Source organism: Acinonyx jubatus, chromosome C1, assembly GCF_027475565.1.
Source record: "Acinonyx jubatus isolate Ajub_Pintada_27869175 chromosome C1, VMU_Ajub_asm_v1.0, whole genome shotgun sequence".
In the NCBI taxonomy this organism is placed as follows: Eukaryota; Metazoa; Chordata; class Mammalia; order Carnivora; family Felidae; genus Acinonyx; species Acinonyx jubatus.
The window spans coordinates 145,873,974-145,895,337 of record NC_069381.1 but is presented as its reverse complement, the minus strand read 5'-3'; the positions used below and the strand labels follow the sequence as shown (position 1 = coordinate 145,895,337).

Below are 21,364 nucleotides of genomic sequence, written 5' to 3'. Positions count from 1 at the left end.
GATGTCTATCACCATAAACAGGTTTTACCTGTTTTTTTTTTTTTTTTAACGTTTATTTATTTTTGAGACAGAGGGAGACAGAGCATGAATGGGGGAGGGTCAGAGAGAGAGGGAGACACAGAATCTGAAACAGGTTTCAGGCTCTGAGCCGTCAGCACAGAGCCCGACGCGGGGCTCGAACTCACGGACCGCGAGATCACGACCTGAGCCGAAGTCGGACGCTTAACCAACTGAGCCACCCAGGCGCCCCAATGATTGGATTAATTGATGGTTCTGTGAGGTCATTTCTGACACTCATGAGACATCCTTGGGCTTCAAAGGACACACATTTTAAATTTTAAACTGGCAAGAAGGAAAACCTCATCTTTCACGTTCCAAGGTTAAAATCTCAATGATAATACTCCAGATCTCTTACCACTCTCCCAGGCAAACTCCACACACCAAACTCCAACCACCAAAATTTCGGGTCACAGGGCAGGAAGGTAGAGGGTAATAGTGTGTGGGCCAAGTGGCTCTCACCTTGACTGCCCATCACAGTCATCCAGGGAGCTTTTCAAGAATACTGGTGCCGGGACCCGGGACCCCCCCCCCCCGCCCCCCCCCCCTCCCCTTGTGCTTTCGATTGGTCAGGATAGAGCCCTCTTAGTTGTGAAAGCTGCCCGGGTGATTCTAATGTATGGTCAGGGTAAAGACACACTGGTTTAGCTCTCCAACACTGGCTCAGTTCAGCCTCCACCTGCAGGATGCGGTTGAAGTGCACTGAGCAGAAACCACAGAACTCTTTTGGGGGGCATGAATTCCACATGCTACCTTGTGACATTAGGGTAGCAAAAGTCAGCTTTGTTCCAGCAGGGCTTGCTTATTCTTATACCTTGGAAGGAAGAGTAGGATGGCTTTTTGAGCAGGGATACAGTTTTGTATTTTTCAGGCTCTATCTATAGTTTCTTTTCTCTAGTTACAAGGAAGGAGCCATATAGGGCATCAGATCTTCTCTGTCCAATCCTCACCCAAAGGTCTCTTTCTGGCCCCAGTAGGAGGTCTGGGTGGACGCCCACGTGGGTTGTAACCCAAATTTGGATCAGTTTTTGAAATCCTGCCTGTCAGAGTTGGGCACCTGTGACCACTAAGTTATCTCAAAGACAGATGAGGTCACTAAAAGCAACAGTTAACTGTGATTCAGCCTAGGCCCGCTGTAGATCCTTTTCTATTCCTGACTCGAGTAAGGGTCTTCAACCCAGACGTGAAAATGTCAGGTCCAAGGAAGTCAGTGATTGAAAGCTCAGATGGATACCGGACATCTCAAAAATCCTGATGCCAGTTCCTCAGGGAAATCTGGCAGTGTCTGCCACCTAGAGGGCTGTTTCTTGAGCTCTGCCAGGGCACGAGGCCGGGGACATCCTGGCAGTCTTATTGTGTTGTCGTTTCAGATAACCTACACATCATTAAGTCCCCTCACCGGCAGACTTTAGGAATATTCCTGTTTGTACTTGGATTTCCATTTCACTTTGTACTCTAATCTTGGGCTACAGTCTGTTCAACAAAGGGAAGCACTATTCTCCTACATCTCCTTCCATATACTCACAAACATAAGCACGCATGTTTTAATCTAGGATTTGTACCTCAGTCGCAGGATATACTGAGCGGAGACAACAGCTCTGGGTTTGACTTGCCATATGTGTTGTTTCCCATGTCAGATCCAGGGCGGAAACCGCAAAACTTGGCAAGGCCTGTCTTTGGCCCTTGTGGTGTTGGTACCCCTCGTCTTGATAAATGGAGAAAAGCTTACAAGTAATGCTGCTTGGTATTATTGGAACCCCTGTCACGTATGCAGGCCTTCCTCCACTCTGTCTCTAATCCAGGGATTATTGTCTCATGGGATCATTCAGCAAAAGAATTATTTCGAATTTCTTTTGGTTTCCTACACTGGTGCCAACTAGTAAGTGCCCAACCACTGTTCTTACGTAGTTATTGAGTTCTTTAAAAAATTGCCAAGAGGAGTCTTTGTCAATTTTAGTTAGGGCCGGTCTTGCCAGAGGGACTTTCACTCAGGTGAAAAGTGGTGTTAAATACATACAGCAGTCCGAAGGAAAGAAAAAAAGAAAAAGATAAAATGGCAATGTACAATAGATTCAAAATAGATCTCCCCAAATAAAAATACTAAGGTGGTTAAGGAGGAGGAAATTTCACAGCTTCATTCTTTGATATTGTCCATCTTACAAAGTGTATCAAACTAGGAAAAGTCCATAATACTTGGATATATTTAAGCTGTTTCCAACATGCATTTAGATTCACATTTATAGCATGTGCTTTTCCATATTACACACAAAATAAAAAAAGAACAGGGAACAAATTTCCAAGGATGAAATTTCCACATTTATTTTTCTTTCATGTGCATAGAAAATGGCAGTGAAGTGTCCTATGAAAGAGGCAGGGAATGGGCATGGCGCTTCTATACCAGACTGGACTTTGTGCTTCAAAGTTACACTATTCATTTTGAAAACAAAGGATGTTATAGTTTGTTTTTAATTGCTAACAATTCCTCGGGTTTCCCATTTGTCTTTTAAGCTGTCAGTTTCTTCAAATCTCTTTTCAAATGACACACTGCATTACAAATGATGGCACTTAACCAATGTGGCATTTCCATATTTACACCAACAAAAGAAATTTACAAGACATAATAGCATACAATCTTGACATTTAGTAATAGCAATAAAACATGAAGGGCATCCATTTTATTTTTTTTCTGTACAAACTATCAGAACATAACTTTATTCACATTAAAAAAATCATCTTTAATTTGATTTGACCTACACATCCCCCACCTCCTTGCACCCATTTCTCAAACCTCTCATCACATCGCCCACACCTTCACCAGACTACAGAATCTATAAGTAATTAGATCTAACACCTAAATAGAGCTTAGAAAGTCCTCTCTCCCAAAGGTTTCCTCACTTCCCTGATAATTCCTCAAAAAAGAAAAAAAAATGCTCTTCACTCATTCCTTCCATTTCACTTTCACATTTCATCAGCAAATCAGCAAGACGGATTTTTCATCTCAATCCAAACAAGGTTAGAAAGAAGAGTTCCTCTCCCGAGCATCTTGATGCTACACCCATGAGTCCGGGGACCCTGGGTACTGTTCTGCTCTATAAGAAGGTCGTTTCGTGGAATAAAAGTCTACATAATTTGTAGTTGATTTCAGTCCATACTGTGTTGAATAATCAGTAGAAGCTGGAAAGTGAACTCGGTCATCAAAATAAGGATCTTCATAGCTATGAGGAGACTGCAAATACAATCTGTATGCATCAAAGTTCTTTCTGTTGGAGTCATCTTGACTATAATACAGCTGTTGATGCTGTTGACAAAATGAAAAAGCAAATAAATCAAAGCAATTTTTGGCAATACATGTTTAAGGGAAATTAACGTGGGTTTCCTGCTTCATATTTTTAAAGCAGTATTCAATATTTGTGAACATATGGTTCAGAGTTGTTTCTGGTACATGCTATTATGTTTACTAGTAGATTGTAAGGATTTTGAACTATGTTTATAAGTAGGCTGGCAGAGTTTGCTCAAGCCCTGTTCTAAGGCCTCTAGAAGTTGGTGTCTCCAGAGAGCCTGAGGTGGCCTCTGGCTACCTCCTTCCTCACTAGAGGACCAGTTCTGCGCTCTGCTGTGGAGGGGCTTGTTACCTGGGCATGCTCAGTGAAAGGATGGCCTTGATTTTTGCTTTGACACGGGAACCACTAGTACATCATGAATGTAGTTGGAGGCTGGATTTTCATGCTTCAGATAGTTGTATATGTGCAGAACCATCTTTTAAAACATTTACCTCAGAGATGAAGATTGAGTCCATCCCTCAGTTTTAGGACAAATGTGAGGTACTATTAAAGGAGTAAGCAATCTCCAGGCAGCAGAGTAATAAAATTGGAAGAGACATGTGAGCAAATGGTTCGAAAGGAAAAGACTTCCCCAAGCCAGGACTAATCGATTTGTAAGGAAGCAAGGTGAGCACATGTGGGCATCCACATCAGGGTACCCTGCCCCCATGTCCTTTTGTGTTGTCTTAGCTCATCTCTGATCTCACATTAACTTCTTCAAATAGGTTTAGAGAAAAACTGTCCTGGTTGTTATGTCTGATTTCCCTCTTGATCATGTCCAAATCCCCTCACTTAGTAAGATGTAACAAATTTACCATGTAGGTATCAAAACATCATGTTCTGGAACTAAACACATTCTAACATTATAAGCATTTCAAAGCTAAATTCTCTTTTTAAGTTAGAGTTATGATTTTTAGTTCTTTTTTCCCCTCTCTTGACTTAAAAACTATGGCATAAATTATAAATAATTTGGGAAATTCTTTTTTTGTCCATCTAGAGAAAAGATGAAATGGAGGGAGGTTTTGGAGCATCCTTATCTGAAGTTGAGGATACAGGCTTGTTTGGAAAACCCCAGTTGTTCATGTATTTTTGGAAGGTAGGAGGAGAGATCAGATGACCCACGTGGGCATGGCATCAGGAAGGACTGAAATAAATTTTAGGTCCCCATGAAAGCAGAGACTGGATGTTATAATCACTAGTACCCACTCTGATGGAGAGTGGGGTCCACCCCAGTAGGGCCGAGTCCACTTTGACTTCTGAGACTAATGGAGACCTGGCCATGGACTCAAGCATTTTCAAACCATGGCTTGGATATGGAGGGAGTCACGGAGATGAGGAATGAGGTGTACAGAAAAGAGAACAATGAGATGAGAGAATGAAGTATGCTTACCAACCTTTCCCCACAGAGGATGGAAGAGATTTTAGAGGTGAACAGAAAAAAGGAGTGGGAAAAGGAAATTACTGGGCAAAGAATAGGAGTTAGACTTCTCAGCTGGTTCCCATCAGTGGCATGGTGGTCTCGGCAGCACCGATTTGGATATTCAAGCACCTGAGGCTACTGTGGAAGTGATTTGCTTAAACCACAGAGGAGATTCTGAAGCGCATCGGAGATGCCCCGGGAAAGCTCCTTGGCCCCTGCTGTGTTGGCCCAGCTCTGGTAAGTCAACCGACCCGGACCCCTTCCTATGTTGATCCCTGCTAATCGACCTTCTGTAAAAATGACATTGCAAATTCACCTGTAGCCGTCTATTTTGTTCTCTTGCTGGTGAGGAATAGGAACTGATGTAAATTGGTGAAGGTTTGCTGGAGCCTGTAAGAAAATATTTTATGAAATTAAAACTAGTGCTCATTACTGTGGTCCATTAGGCTGTGTGGGCTCCCTGACAGGGCCTGCCTTTCCCAGTGCCAGCGTAGATCGGGACAGTCAGCAGTCTGAGTTCCCTGGATCTAGCCTGGCTGCTGCTCACCCCAGGGTTGTTAGGGGCTAATGAATACGACAAAGACAAGTCGTGTGTGTGTGTGTGTCACCAAAAAGCAATACCAGAATACCAGAAGGTTTCCTTCTCAACTTCTGGTCACTGTGGGGAGCTATGCATACCTGTGAAGAGTTCCCTGGCTGGCTCTGAACAGCAGCCTTGCTCCCTCAGCCGAGGGACATCACTTTTCCAGGGCTTTGAGCTAGAGCCCTGGGTCAGATGGGGGAAGGGAAACATATTAGAACAAGCTCCATGCCTTCAGAACAACTTTGATTCCAAGTCCCAGGTCCTGGAAAGAGCAGGCACAGGCATGTTCTAAGCAGTGTGGCCACATGGAGGCACAGTCTTGTGTCTGCCATATTTAACTACATTTTCAAACAAAAAGGATCTGATAATCCGATGATGGTCTTCAAGAGTCCACAGCAGACTCCCAATGACGTCACTGGCTACCCTTCTATTATTGTTAGGGCTCACAAAGATTTTTTTTTTTTAATGAGGAAAATGAAACATACTTGAGGCAAATTAGTTTATTGAAGCAAGCAAAGAAGATACAGAAGGGAATGCATGCTAAGGAGGCGATCTTAAAAATAAAGCAGGCTGCTGCAAATCTGAAGGAACAACGCACTTCAGTTTGTGCATTTCCTTTGCAAAGAGCTTGGTGTTTGAAATGTAGCAGCTGCAATTTTCTGAGCTATTAATTGCCATAGTAACAACAGTCGATTAGTAAACAGTCCTGTGAAATCACAATTTCAAAGACAACAGCACAACTGAGAAGGCTCCCCCAGCAGTTAAGTTGCCACCAGATTTTATTTATTTCTTTTTAATAAATAGGTTTTTTGAGAAAAGAGTACTCTTTTGTGGTAGCTCAGTCACACTGCCTTATTTGAAACCTCTAGAGTAGTTATAATTTGCAAGAGAGTCAAGAATGGGGACAGTATGAAATCCTGGGAACTCTTAGGGCTGGCATCCTTTAAATAAATGTTATGCCCAGCTTTCTGAATGACATAAAAATATTAATACTGTGCAACATTATTTTTGTTATCTTAAAATATAATCACCCTGGGAAGAATCACATTATACATTGTGTTATTCATTCAAACTCTTTTCCATGAAAATGTAAATGAAATTGATCACCATTATCAGGTTTGAATTTAAAAGAAGAACCAGTCTAGGATGTGTGGCCTTGCAAAGAGTCACAGAACTCAGAGTTCTGATACGTGGGACACACAGGGACACACTGCATGGATGGGGGTTGGGGGAGCAGAGCAAAGGGAATGCGCTGGGGGAGAGCCAGAAACCATCTCCCATTTGGATACAGTGCTGTTTTATTTGTGGTCACTAGGCCACTACCTTAGCTTGTTTTCCTTAAAAGAAGCGGAAAAGGCAACAGCCCCCCAAGCAGGAAATGCTGACGCTAGAACATGGTTTGCTGCTGGAGGGACGTCTCAATACAGGCACGGGCTATTTCCCAGGCTGCTGGCAGGGTGCCTGGAAACACGTGGCTTTTCGAGATACTCTATCACACACCCAGCTGGCGTCTTACCAGGGTACAGGCCTTTATGTGTGGCATCCCCTTGGCTATTGTAATACTGCATAGGTGGCTGGGTCCTATCGTATTCAGAGCGAGGGTCTCTGATTCCTAACAGTGCTGGTGAGGAGGAGGTGCTGCCGACTGAAGGGAGAGGCAGAAGGAGACGGGAGAGAGAAAGGAGAAGAAAGAGAAAGCAGACTGTCAGTGTCTCTGCAAAATCCTCTCTGGAAAAATACAAATCAGCAATTAGCAATGCCACGCAGCTGATGCTAAAAATCAGCCTTCAGAGGTAACTGTGAGTTGAAGAGCAGCCAGTGCGACCTGCAAGCCCTGCAAGCCCGCCGCTTCGAGGATCAGTGGGCGTGGCGAGAGCAGAGCTTCCGGAGAGCTGAAGCCCGGGCTGCCCAGTTAGGGGCGCAGCGTAGAAACCATGCAGCTTTCCCGGTAATGGGCCTCAAGGACTCCGACGTGCCTTTACAGCGCCTTTACAACGGAGCGAGGGTAACTTCTTAGCCATGCGAGAGGTACATTTGCTATTTTATGATCTCGGTTCGGTTGCTTGTAAAACAGCCGTCTATTATCCTTTATGTGCAGTTCTTTAGTAAATCGATGTTTTATGGCATATTTTGATTTTTAATTATTTCAAAAATATCTGCATCTCTGAATGTGTTTGAGTAAGAGTACCCAGCCCATAACATTTATACGTCTTTTTATGGTGATCAGCTGTCAGGGAAATTTTATAAACTCAGTAAGCCTGGCTCCTTAAGAAGTTGACAGTGCTAAGAAGTTCAGCCTCACAAAACCCCAGACGATTTTTTATCCCAGCTTGAGCCAGATATTTAATAATAACATATACATCCACAGGTCTCCTTTTGAGCATTTCTGCACAGAAGGAAAGCTTCACGCATTTTTTTTTCCTCATTAAAAAGTCATCTTGCTTGCACTAAAGTTAATTATAAATAAAAGTGGTCATTTATTCACTTGATCCACTTGAAAGCAGCAGCCTGCAAACCTTGCCACCAGTGCTTTTGCACACCTTGATGCTTTCAGAGGCAGGACACTGAAATATTTTCCCTAAAAGGTCACTTCACTGCCGTAGGGCTGCTGTGTGTTAAAGGGAGGTGAGCATGCATGGGCTGTGTCTATGTGCTACTCACCTTGCTTACTTTCTAGAAGATAGCAGGACAAAGATCATGCCCACCCGACTCCCACAATTACATTAGCGCAAAGGCGTCAGAAGTGCCAGTAAGTCGAGACCACATCAGTGCTGACAGGTGGAGGATTAGCGCTTAGAATTACTGGAGAAACAAGTGCGAATTCTATCCTTCCTCTCAAACCGAATCCAAAAAGCTACGTTCAGGAACGTGGATGGGCTCATCAACACTGTCCAGTGTATATATGTGAGGCCCTCAAAATAAGTTCATTGTTTAGTAACTATGCCCTAATCTGTCTGAAATTATCCTTTTGCCTGTGCTACATATGCCTTTGGTTAAGCAGCCAAATCTCTTGTTTCCCCTGACACCCCTATTCCAGAGTCCCTAAAGAGTTCTGAGCATTTTTATACAAGAAGACAGCCACAGGCTACACCTGGAAGCTCAGCAAGGATGTCAAAAACCAAGCATTAAGTCTCTTTGAAGAAAACAACTCATAATTTAAAAACTAAGATAAAAATATACACCAGACTCAATAGGCACAGACACTTTTAAAAAACTCTTAGTACAAGTGGAGCTATCCAATTATGTGGTAAGAACCACCAGTCCTATATTTGTCTTTCTGGCCACATTTGTCCACATGACAAATAAGACTGCCAGCAGTAGCACAGTTGAATACAACAGATAATATTTATATGTCAGAATGGGAGATTTAAAGCCAAATAAAAAAAAGATACTACTTTTCCTGTTTCATTTAACTAAGAATTAAATTTATAGGACTAACTGGGCTTGGTAGTAATATTCTGTCCTTGTATATAAAAAACAGCCTGAGTCTCAGAACGTTCTTTCTACAAAATTAGGCACTAATAAGTAGGTCGTGTGGTTGCCAAGATTCCCAACTTACAAATCAAAGGGAATTCTTGCGAACCCACCTGTAGAGCCTATTCCCATCAGTCATGGATAAGGGGTGGGCGCAGGTGGCAGGTGGGGGTAGGGTCTGGAATACAGCCAGGGGATGGAGGTTTAACTGGGAAGAAGGAAGGTGCAGGAGATCGTGGTTTCCCCAGAATGCAGATGTAAAGATCATGTCTAGAGGACCTTGTTTCTAAGAGTTTTCACCAAGAAAACTAAAAAATCACTTTGGAGGAGATTCCAAACTTATAGCTAGTGGGCAGGCAGGGCAGCTGTTTTCAGGCATAATCCAGTGGTTCTCAAAGTGTGCTCCTCTACTCCTGCAGCCGCATCACCTGGCCAGCCTATCAAACACAGATTCCCAGACCCCTTCACAAACCTAGTGAAGCAGAATCATGGGGGAGTAGATGGGATGGAGGGCCCATCTTTTGTGGGTAAACTTGCATAAACTTTTAAAATGGAAGGAGGGAAATGGGTCTGTTGTTTACAATGGCATGTAATTCCCAAAGAAGGCTCTTTGCTTGAAAAGCAAATCCACCTCCTAAGTGTTTGGAGGTGACAGGCTTAATTGTCTATGTTCAATCTTCTCTGGCTGGAAAATAACGTCTGTCACACAAATGTTCTCGCGAAGGAGTGGAGTTTGCCTACTGACCTGACTGAATGATGGGTGACATCTGTTGGTTGGTGGTAGACAAGGAAGGATGTGATTTGAATCGGTCTCGCTCTAACGTTGACACAGGTGTAATAAAATGGTTCTGATTCCACCCATCCTGTGGAGTTAAAAGAGAAAAAGAAACCTCTCAAAATGAATAATGACATTTCATTACAATAAATGATTATGAATGTGTGCTCTGATGAATGCTAATTATGCCAAAGCTATTCTTGTTAAGTTACCTTTTTATAAATGCTCCGGAGGTCCCGATATTGCCACAATGTATTCAAGACCTGGGCTGCTGCCTTCACCACCTTCAGAGATGATCTAGGAGAGAGCGAGGTAATGTTAATGAATGTGGGAGTCACATCCTCAGGTTCCATTTGCAGAGATTTAAGCTGCAAACCAGTGATCAAGAGGCCCAGAGGGCACAGGGGCCACTGCTGGAAAACACGACCGAGGAATCAGGTGTACCTGGGAGTTGGGCAGGTTCAGGGCTGGCCCAGGTGGCTAGGACCAAAGTGAGACTCTCAGGCAGTCAAGTCTGTGGTGAGAGGCTGTGATTGGCATGAGCCATGACCCTCTAAGCTGGAGGCCTCTTTCAGGTGTCAGCCCCTAGCTCCCCTCCATATCTCCCATGGGGCTGACTTCCCTGGGGCTTTGGGATTAACTCGACCATGACCTCACATCCTGAGTACTGGAGGACCTTCCCACTTTAAATGTTTCCCCTATGACTAGGTCTTCCTATAAACACCAGCATTGCCTTCTTATTTATGCCTCTGGGTAAACGTACATATGTGCTGTAATGTTCAATTTGGAAAATACGGTCAGTTGTAAGTTCTCTCTGAAGACGTTTGCTGAATGTTGGCGCTCTGTTCAAGCACTGCTCACCATGAGTCACTGCTTTTCACCTCGAGGGCTGCTCCTCTAAATCAGTGGCTTCGGTGATAAGTGAAGAGGGAAGTGCAGCCTCCTTCCTGAGCACAGGCCTGAAGATCACCACGTCAGGGGCGGATCAGCGCTTGGGGAGTCAGCGGTAAGGATAATGGGATACCTCTTCACAGTTCATCTCAACATCGAAAATTCGACTTCAGATGTGTACCACAGTATCTAAAATCTGATTTCCTCTTATCTTCCTAATGAAACCCTTAGGAAGGGGAGAAGTAGTGAGGTGGGCAGGCTGGAAGCACTTTCTCTGCCCCAGACAACAGGATATGGGTTGTAATGATTCTGAGGGCTTCAGGGAGGAGGGAGTATAGTCATGTTCAGGGATAGCGCTGTCCCTGTTCTTGGAGGTGGGGCATTTCTGCATCTAACTCCGCCCCCACCTCCCACTCAAGACTACCTCTCCTCAGTGTTCCTCTTGAGTCAAGGGCAGAACCAGGTCAAAAAAACCCACTCAAAGCTGTTCTAAATTGTACATTTTCAAAATGGACCACAGAGCAGGAGATATCTCAAAACAAAAAATGAACAGAGTTGAAATTTCTGATACCTGGGATGGCCTCACAGGGCCTTCGCACCTCACAACCATGCCATTCTCAGCCAGGTCCTGACACTGCTGCTGGTGTTTATCTCCCCACCTGTAGGTGCTAGGCAGCCGGGAGGGGGCAGGAAAGACAGACCCCACACCGGCTCCAAGGAGTGCTCTGCAACACTCGAGCAAGCAGGAGTGTGCCGGCTATATACCTTGATACAAACTGCTAGGCTAGATATCTGCAGATGAATTCTATCAGCAGAAACCTAACTCTTGAGAAAATCAAGGAAGCTTCTGTGCTCACCTTTGCAGCACACCTCCTTGGAAGAGTGATGTATCCTCAAAATTCTAATTCTTATCCTCTAATTTCTCATCTTCTCTTAAACGTGTGACATCAGTAGCGTTCAACTGGACAAGTGTCAACTGTCGTTGTCCTATCTGGTTAAGCAGAGCATTTGACACGTGCTCACCTTTGAAGCACTTCCTTGGCTTCCAAGATACCACACGTTCCTGATTTTCTTCTGAATGCTCTGGCTACTCTTCAGCTCTTTTGCTGGCTCCCCATTTCCTTGGGGAAAATTATATCAGCCCTTAAGCCTCTTTTCTTTCCATTTACAGTTCTTTCTTTATTCATCTCAGCCCATTTCACTTTTCTAAATATGCCATTTATACACAAATGACTTCCAAATTTTATTTCTAGTTTGGACCTCTATCCTGAACTCAACTCAGGTATATTCTACTGTTGACCAGACACTTCACATGGATGTCTAATAAAGGTCTTAAATGTAACATGTCCAGAACAAACACCTGGTCTTCCCTAAAACCCTGTTCCCGTAGGCTTCCCCATGTTAGTAAGTGCAATTTCATCCTGTGGTCTTCTTTGCCAAAGACCTTGGGGTCATCCTTGACATTTTCCTCCTCTCCTGCTGCTCATCTAATCCCTCAGCAAATTTTGTTGACTCTTTCAACCATGTCAGCATCAACCACTTCCCCACAACTGCTGCCACCATTAATCTGTACTTGGTAGAGGGGAAGGTTCATTGAGCCACGATGACCCCTTTAAGGGAAGCCAGATTGTGTCCCTCCTCTGCTGAATGATCTCCAGTGGCTTTTGATTTTCCTCACAGTAAATCAAAGTCCTTACACTGACTCACAGGGTCCTGTATTTCTGGTTAAAGACTTTTCTTTTTTTTTAATATACAAAGGTTTTGGCACTGGTTCGCCACACCTTCCCGCACCACTCCTGACTTGCTCTGTTCCCATTGGCTTCCTGCTGCCCATCACATGCGTGAGGCACTCTTCTGTCTCAGAGCCCTTCCACTTCCTCCATTATCACCTTTCCTGTTTTTATTGTTTGCCCCATCTGCATCTGACAGGCTGTGTTTCCTACTCATGGGTACCTCATCTACCTTGCCCTTGCATGTAAGGTACCCAGGGGTAGGGGTTGTTGGGAGATGTGCTCACTGCTGTAGCACATAGCAGGTGAACAGTAAACTTGGTGAATGACTCCTAAGGGAAAATAAATGTGTGTTCAGAGGACAACTTGAGTTGATCAAGAACTTTCTGAGTCTCTTGTTTTGAAAAAAACATTACACTGGATGAGAATTTTTCTTTTTTAATATACAAAGGTTTTGGCACTGGTTCAGCATTTCTCCAGCTTCTTATGCCTTTCACAAATGAAGGCCCTTTAATGAAATTTTAAGAGCACAAAAAGTGATTATTGGTTCCCTTAGCTTTATCTGTAACATTTCATTTCTTTTGAAATAAAAAGGTGTGTGTGCATTTATTATTAACGAGATAAAAAAGATATGTAAGAGAAAAGGACTGAAAGGAAATTGGTTAATGTGGTTAATGTTGACAGGTGTGACTTCTAGGGGATGAGAATATGCTTTGCGACATTACTCATATTTTAGAAATTCCTTCAAAAGTATAAACTAAAAGATTAGACAAGAAATAAGGTGAGTTGTAGCACTGTCACTTAGTCAAGTAATAAATGTTTACTGAGCAACAACTGGGTCAGGTTGTTCTCCATGTAGAGGGTAAAAGAAAAGACAAAGTTCCTGCTACTGGGGGAGTCGGATGGCAGAGAAAGCCCTACATTAACATATCAGGGGTTAATCAGTGCTGTGAAGGAGAACAGAGCAGGGGACAGGGTGGCAAGTGGGGAGAGAGGTGCCATTTTACGGATCAGGTGGCTGCTGTCCTGTGTGTTGCAAAGGCTCCAAGAAGTCCTACTTCCCACTTCCTTGAAGGATTCTTTGATCTGATACTAAGGCAAACTGATAGTCCACTGATATAACTCTGTGACAAAAAAAATCTTCTATTTTTGCCACCAATTCTCTAATTCCTACTTCTGCTGCTTCATCAATTAGGTGTCACCCAGAAGCAAGGGGGAATGTATGATCCAAGCCCAGGGCACATCCTGAGGCCACACAATAGGCCCTGCTGCAGAGCAATGATTTTAATACTTTTTAGGCACCTGGCAGAGGCATCAGTCCCAGAACTGAGGATTCAATAAGATGTTTTTGCAGAACAGGCCCCAGAGGCTGGAGCAGAGTCAAAGGTGAAAGGGAAACGGTGCCCCCAGATTTTCCTCGTCATAGCATTTCTGATTCTTCCTGGGGTCAGCACAACCAAACATGGCTTTAGAGACAAAAATGGATGTAGGGGTGTTACAACAAAGTAAAAACCAGAAAAAAAGGGGCCACAGGACTGCAAATGCCTCTCCCAACAAAACAGGTTTTAATTGGTGGAGACTGTTTAGCTTATTAATAGTGTGTATGATATGCAGAAATAAATTGTTTCCAATAGGAAATATCCTCCACTAAAGCCCTTATCATAGGACAATCCCATCTCCCTGCGCCAGACTTGCCTGTCTCCTCTGCCCTTGGTTATGTTCACCAGCTTCTCTATCCCCCCTGAATCGGCCAGGGCTTTGGCATTCTCCATGTTTTTGCTGGTGACCTCATGCAGAGCACAGCAGATGGCCGCCATGGTCTCATCAGACAGCACACTGGGGCCGGTGCCGCCGGGAAGCCGGTTGACCAGGTCTCGCATGGCATATTTACCTGCCAAATGCAAAGGAGTTCATTCTGCTTTCAGAAGGTACAGGTTTTTGTTATTGTTGCTGTTGAAAGATCCTGATAGTGTGTTGTCTCTTGAAAATAGAACCTCAAAAGACAGTAACAGGAAAAAAAAACATGGCAAAATAGGAAGTGACAAATATTATAAACGTAGGGGGGAAGTTAATCTTTACGGCAAAACCACTTGGAGAAATAATTGGTTTATAAAACATTACAGTGAGCCACTAAAAGAAAATGTAAATCAGCATATAGTTTGGTATGCCAATCAAGTTGCTTTAGTTCAACTATTTTCATTAACAGTGAAATATTATAAAAATAAATTTTACTTTCAATTGAATTCCTATTCATCAAAAATACCTTAACTTCCTCTTAATGCTTTTAAAAACTGATCTTTGAATAAGTTTTAATATTGGACTAAGTAAGGCTGCCAAACAATACTTTTCATTAAATCTTTCAGGGTCTTAACATGTGAGCTGGGTACAATTACGCATTTTTATCAAGTGAAAGGTAAATATCAGTTGGTCTGACTTCAACAGTGATAACAGGTTAGTTTCTTTTAAAGGACACAAGTAACCTTTGGCGTGAAAATGATGGCTGATTATTTCATAGGAGTGATGCAATATAATAGAGATTTGTTTATTTTGAGAGAGAGCACGTGCACGCATGTGAGAGCAGGGGAAGGGACAGAGAGGGAGGAGAGACAATCCCAAGTAGGCTCTGAGCTGTTAGGGTGGAGCCCAATTCGAGGTTCGATCTCAAAATCTATGAGATAATGACCTGAGCCGAAATTGAGAGTCAGATGCTTAATTGACTGAGCCACCTAGGTGCCCCAATATAACAGAGTTCTTGATGGGACAATGCTGGGGAAGTCTCCAGCTATTGAAGCATTTCTTTACAGATACTCTGTTTCCCTTACTTTGCTCTCAAAAGAGATTATCTCTTTTTCAATTTCAATTACCAACTGACAAACTAGAATAACTGCATGACAAACAAAAGAAATGAACTAAAGCTCAAGTAAATATTTTCTTAGTTTTTTTTTCTATGCTAATAATTGAGTGGATACAAAATGTGTTTTTTATTAAAGACCTATTTATATACAATGGTAAGCAGTAGAAGTTAGGCCCTGACTACACGCTGCATAATTTACTGTATTTCAAAGGGAAGGCTCTGGCTTACTCACGGTGAACATTGTTGTGAATAGGGGGAAAACAGTATTGACATTGTAAGCCAGAAGATAAATGTGGTTTTTAGAACAGATGGAAGTTAGCGCTGGTGATTTTGAATATTCACGAAAAACCAAAACGTTCATGACATGTAATTCGTCATTTTGCTAAGGCACAACTTTAAATTGCCCCCGGAGACTGGGATAAGGCAGCTCACTCCGCCTGTGAGTGAGCCTGGTGGTCCCCTTGGAGCCTGCAGCTCTAGACAGCTGGGCTGGTCCGATTCAGTGGAGTATGCAGTAACTTTCATAGAGTGACAAAACTTGGTTTCCTTGTGAAAAATGGCTCTACAGAGAAAGTCCATTGCTAGTGCTGGTGATGGACGTGAGTAGAGAGTGAAGGAAGAAGGGGATGGTTCTCAGAAACAGAAGTACTGAATAAATTAGAGTCGAATATTGAATCTGGGAGGGGCTCAGACCTCAGGAAAGGAGGGATCTTTATAGCGAAAGAGATAAGGAAGTGATTCATGAAACCATTCAAGAATGCTCCAGTTAGGTAAAAAAAAAAAAAAAAAAGGCTCACAGGTGGAGAGAGAAAATGCTCTTGAAAGTTTAAAAGGGAGTCAAGACATTCACAGAAAACACAGAGATGCTCTGAAAGAAGGTCAGGGCTTGGCAAACACGGTCCCCCTTCCCAGAGGTCTTGGCCCTCAGTGGCCCTGCACCTTGGCACTCCTGTGTCTCCTCCCCAGCTGTAGAGTGACAGGCCACAATCCTATGTTGTCAAGCCTTTAATTTTTAGCATTAGAAACTCCCAAACTGTATGAGCTTCTTCTAAGAAATTCAAACAGTATGGATGTAAAAATAACTTAAAAAAAAATCTCTTTAGGGACCTGAAGGATTTCTCTCAAGAAGTATGGGAACTAAGAGTTATAATGCATACTGGCATCAGGCACCAGCTGGACTGTATGAACAGAGTGTGGAGGAAGCTCCTTTTCACTCATCAGGGGACAGTTTGGCTCAAAGGAATGGTGTGTTAAGAGCAGGTTAACCTGGGTGGTAATTTAAAATAGCAATATTGCCAGGCACTGTGTAGGGGCTTTCCTGTAAGCTGCCACAGTGAATCCTCAAGGCAACACTTTAAGGTAAATATTATTGCCCTTGTTCTTTGTCTCCCTCCCTCCATCTTTGTGTCCCCCCACCCACACCCCCCATCTCAGGGCAGGCATATTTTAATGAGTTCAGTACCTATTCACTAATCCACATGAGATCCTACCAAATCTCCCCTCCCTCTCTCCTGGCCTGTCGTCAGCTGTGGGGCTGGTGTGGAGCTTGCTGGTTTATAAAGGGCTGCTTCATTCTCTCATTTGATTTGCACAGCAAACCCACAGCGAGGACAGCAGGGTGGTCGGCTCCCTTTCAGACACGGGGTCAAGGAAGTTTTCAAATTTAGATGAAAGAATTGGGGCAGGGTGGGCTCACCACAGCACACCCCAGGTTACACAGCCAGTGAGCAGCAGATCCAGGGGGTAACTGAGGTCAACTGGAGAGTCTCTGATCTTTCCTTTACCCCACAGTCGGCTTGAGTGTGGCAATGCCCTTGGAGACAAGCAAGCTAAGTTGGTGAGTGTGTCAAAATTGAAGAGGTGCTCAGTGTCAGGTTCATGCAAGTGCCAACCCTACAGCCCTGAGGGTGGATGCTTCCTGCCATTTTGTACCCAGTGTGCCTGACTTGCCTTACCCTAGTCCTGATGCCACCCTTGGGTGTAAATGGCCGTGGGACAATGGTTCTGCCTCAGGGTGAGCACTTAACACAGATCTGAGAGGGAGAAGCTATAAACCATTTATATCATTTCTTTTTTTACTTAGAACATGGTAGTTGGTAAATTAGCAGATACCAGTCTCAAATATCAGAAATGGAGAATTAATTTATTTTGTGGCTCAGGAAATGAACCTTTCTTGAAAATGTACCTTCCCCGATCAATGTTTAATTAATGAGCTTGGCTCTTGCTGAAAAGGGATGGTCACAAAAGATAGACACCACAAAGGGTACCCAAATATGCCAACAAGCCAGAAAGTAGAATTCAGTTACTGATATAAAATGTCATCTTTTTATATAAATCAAAAGAAGAGTCTTATAAATGTTACTCTGTTTTTGTAGCTTACCTTGTCACCAGAACATACCTATGAGCTCCTTGTTGCGAACATCTAGTGCCATATTCCTCAAGGCAGTTGCCACAGAAGAAACAACTCTGTCATTATCCATTCTCAGAAGTTCTACAAGGATGGGGAGCCCTTTTTCTTTGCGGACGGCTGCCCGGATATACGCTGCAAACTAGTGAGTAAAATAGGCCAATAAGTAATATAAAATAGAGTTCAACTCAGATGTTACTATCATCTAAAAAAGAGGTTTCCAAAAGATAAACTAATAGATTAAATGTTTTCTTTCCAATTGGAGAATAAATCTGTGGTGTCAGTAAAGAAAAAACCATAGATGGGGATAAAGATAGGCTAGGATGACTGATTTAAAAAAGAAATTCTAAAGCCTAAAAATCTCAAGCCACCATCTGCCAGATATTTTTGTGCAGAAAAGAGAAGGCAGTGATTGCTTTCTACCTCAGATACATAAATATGATTAAGGACGGATCTTGGGTCTTCTTGGCAATTGGCTCCATGCCAGGTCCAGAGGCTATAAATAGGATGGCAGAGACAGTAACTGATCACTGCACATTACAGGAGAACCTGTCTCCATCAAGTCATTCTTTTCCTATATTCTCTGCAACAATATTTAGAGTTCAGTAACCTTTCAAAGAGATTGACTGAAAAAAAGCCCTTGCCTCAGAAGAAAAGGAATTCTCTAGAAACACTGAGCATCATAATTCACACACACTGGTGAAAAAGTAAGTATATTTGTGTGCAGGGTGCTTTCTTATTCAAGATTAGTTAGCTGCTTTTTTTAATTCATAGTCAAGAAATTCTTTTGTGACTATGAGGCAAGTTTGTTCAGCATGTGTACCATTTGAATTGGAAATGAATGCTAGCTAAGTCATCAGGGAAATAACCAAAAAAAAAAAAAAAAAAGTAGCATTTGAAAATTGGGTCTTTAATCTTGTTTTGAGCTTTTATTGACATTTTTTACCAATGCAAATTGTTTTTCAAAATTTAGGAAAGTTGAAAAATGTTGCTCATGAAACACCTAATACTTTCCTGCTGTGGTCAAGACATAAGGATAAAGATCTGCCAGCCCTTTGTATTATTTTGAACATTAAAATATATGATTGGCCACTCAGTTTCTTGAATGCCAACAGACTACTTAAATAATACAAGTAAGAGGAAAAGACTCATTCCAAAGACCCTATTAACATTCTTTATATGAAACGAATACTCCTATTTTTCTAAATCAGATGAAATCTATGGGGGAGGGGGAAGGGAAATGGAATACTTGATTTGCTATAAAGCACTCAAGGCAGCATTCTCAACTTCTCTCTGAAACCTGCAAGAACAGAGCCAACACCTGGCTCATGTGGAGACCACTTGGCTCAGCCCAGCCCAGAGTGCTTCCCTTCTGGGGCACCACCACTCCCAATTTAGCCTCTGACTTGATAGCATCTATGGTTAGGATTATCTTAAAATTTTTTTTTAATATTTATTTTTATTTTTTGAGAGAGAGAAAGAGCACAAGCAAGGGAGGGCAGAGAGATGTGGACAAAGGAGGCTCCAAGCTCTGAGCTGTCAGCACAGGGCCCGATGTGGGGCTCGAACCATGAACCTTGAGCAGAAGTCGGATGCTTAACTGACTGAGCCACCCAGGTACCCCAGTATTTATATTTTAAGTGAGCTTGCCATCTAACTTACATTCACTAAATGACCATTCAACACAACTCAAATCACGTCTATGTCAATTATTATCTTATTTATTGTCATAAAATAAGCTGGATGTGAACACTGGGTCACCAACATAAATATTTATCAATACTTATGTGCCACACACAGTCCTAGGTCCTTCACATTTATTATCTCTCTTAATGCTCATAGCCACCTCATGAGGTAGGTCTTATCTCCATTTTACAGATGAAGAAACCGAGGAGAGAAGATCCAAGGCCCCTAGCTAATAAGTGGAAGGATCAGGATTCAAAACCAAGGGGTCTGGTCCAGAGCCAGCACTTAGATGCTAAGCTACTTAAGAACAACAACAAAATAACCCATTGGCTTAGCACTAGGCCATAAATATCTGTGTACATTCATTATAGCAGCTGACTGCACATAAGAAACCATACCTAGCCTGAGCAGTGCTTTTCACTCTCATGGATAATACAGTGGCCAAAAGCTTCTCATTTGGGGAGGTGGTGGTGGCAGAAGTAGCCAAAAACAAGCATTAGAATAACTTTACTAAAATATACATGTCAGGAAATTTTTAGAGGTTAAAAATATTTCAGACAAGGACTGTCTGGGAAATTGCTAGAGGTTGTTTAAGAAGTTTTGAGACCCTGCTTACAGTAACAGTAGGAAACCACTCTCAATTTTCATAAAGAAGTCACACACCTTCAAAGGGATGTGGTAATGTGCATCATCCATATGTCTGTAAGCATCTGAGAGAGGAACGGTGGCCCCTCTCCCTCCCACCTCAGCCGTAATTCAGGCCCCTGACATGTCTAGCATGGAATCCTAGCCTCTATTTTCCTCTTCTTTGAATTCATCTTCTGCACCGTGGCAGAAGGGACCCAGTAGTATCCACATCTGTGTCACCTGTCTGCTTAAACCCCTTTAGTGGCCCTTGTGGTCTGCAGGTCACATCCCAGCTTCTGAAGCTTGGCCGTCAGACCTGTCTGCGATGGCTGGGTCTAACCCAGGCCACACTTGCCCTGCCCTTGATGCCCCAGCAACCATCCTGCAGTCTCTGCCACACTGTCTTTTCCTCTCTTGTCCCTTTCTCTAGATCACTCCCTCTATATACCCAACCTCACACTCTGTTGGCTTAATTCTGCTCATTAAGATTCCATCTGGGTAGCACCATCCCTCTAGGAAACCTTCCCCATCTCCTGAGTTCCCTCTTTGCCTTTTTCTCACCTGCCAGGCTGGGTTAGATGTCCTTTTTCAAGACGCCACAGTACACATATCCTGTGAAGGCTATGCTGTACTGACTCTATCTGTACATTTTTCTTGCTAGTCTTCAGCTTGTACAGGGAGGGCCGTGTCACATTCATCTTTGGATCTCCAGAACCACTTGCTATCTCCCTCCTTTTTGTGCTCCCACCCTTTCCCAAACTCCAAACAACTGTGTCCTTTTCACCATCATTATTGATCTGGCTGCACAGATGGAAAGAACTGTAGATAACTGGAAGACATCATACCTTCCAATTTCCAGCAGAGAGGTTCTGGAGAGATCCGGCAGAGCCTTCCAAGGTGGCTGGGTTGGAACTTTCTGCCAGAAGAGTCAAATATGGTTTTACCACTGATGGATGCCATAGCATCTCAACCCCTTTGGGGGACTTAGACAGTCCTGGGATAGGACCAACTCCATCCCACTGAAAGACAAAGAGCACACGTGAAATGGAAACAAAATGAACACAACATTCCTGAAAATATTCCTCTCTGCTGGATTCAGCTATAGTTAGGTAGAAAAACTGTATGAGAATTTTTTTTTTCTTGCCAAATATGTGATTTCTTACTCCTAGAAAAATGAAACCTTAGAGTTTCATGTCAAATAAAATGCTAACTTGATCCTCCTGTGGCGTTCTCTTTTTCTTTTTCTTTTTCTTCCCCCAGCAGCTTGGCTCCGAGTCCTTGCTGGGAGACTCTTTTCCTAGTAAGTCATCCAGCTCACTCAGCCCCAGTAGCCGGGCCTGTGGGACCTCCAGTTCCAGCCGATAGGACAGGTTCCTCAGGGTGCACACGCAGTTTTCCACAGTCTGAAAACCAACACGGCGTATAATTAGAACCATCGTAGCACATTACTGCAAAAATGCTTCTGTACTGAGCTGCAGTGGTCATAAATAAATGTAGAATATGAGCTCCTTTTTTACTTAAGGGAACCTGAAACAATCTA

General features: G+C 43.1%; 1 protein-coding gene across 10 annotated transcripts in view; it reads right to left on the bottom strand.

The window, feature by feature from the left end:
• Positions 1–2,350: 2,350 nt before the first annotated feature.
• PKP4 (plakophilin 4) overlaps positions 2,351–21,364 on the bottom strand; it is a 236,744-nt gene continuing 217,730 nt past the window's right edge. For 7 of the 10 annotated variants that reach the window (XM_053215098.1, XM_053215101.1, XM_053215102.1 and 4 more), the window contains 9 exons: positions 21,036–21,227; positions 20,670–20,843; positions 17,503–17,653; positions 13,946–14,141; positions 9,842–9,926; positions 9,600–9,717; positions 6,897–7,025; positions 5,114–5,187; positions 2,351–3,355 (listed from right to left, as the gene is read on the bottom strand). In XM_053215098.1, coding sequence (XP_053071073.1) covers positions 3,107–3,355; positions 5,114–5,187; positions 6,897–7,025; positions 9,600–9,717; positions 9,842–9,926; positions 13,946–14,141; positions 17,503–17,653; positions 20,670–20,843; positions 21,036–21,227 — 1,368 coding nt within the window. In that variant the 3' untranslated portion in view covers positions 2,351–3,106. The remainder of the gene's footprint in view (positions 3,356–5,113; positions 5,188–6,896; positions 7,026–9,599; positions 9,718–9,841; positions 9,927–13,945; positions 14,142–17,502; positions 17,654–20,669; positions 20,844–21,035; positions 21,228–21,364) is intronic. The other 3 variants (XM_053215104.1, XM_053215105.1, XM_053215106.1) reach the window with 2 other exon arrangements.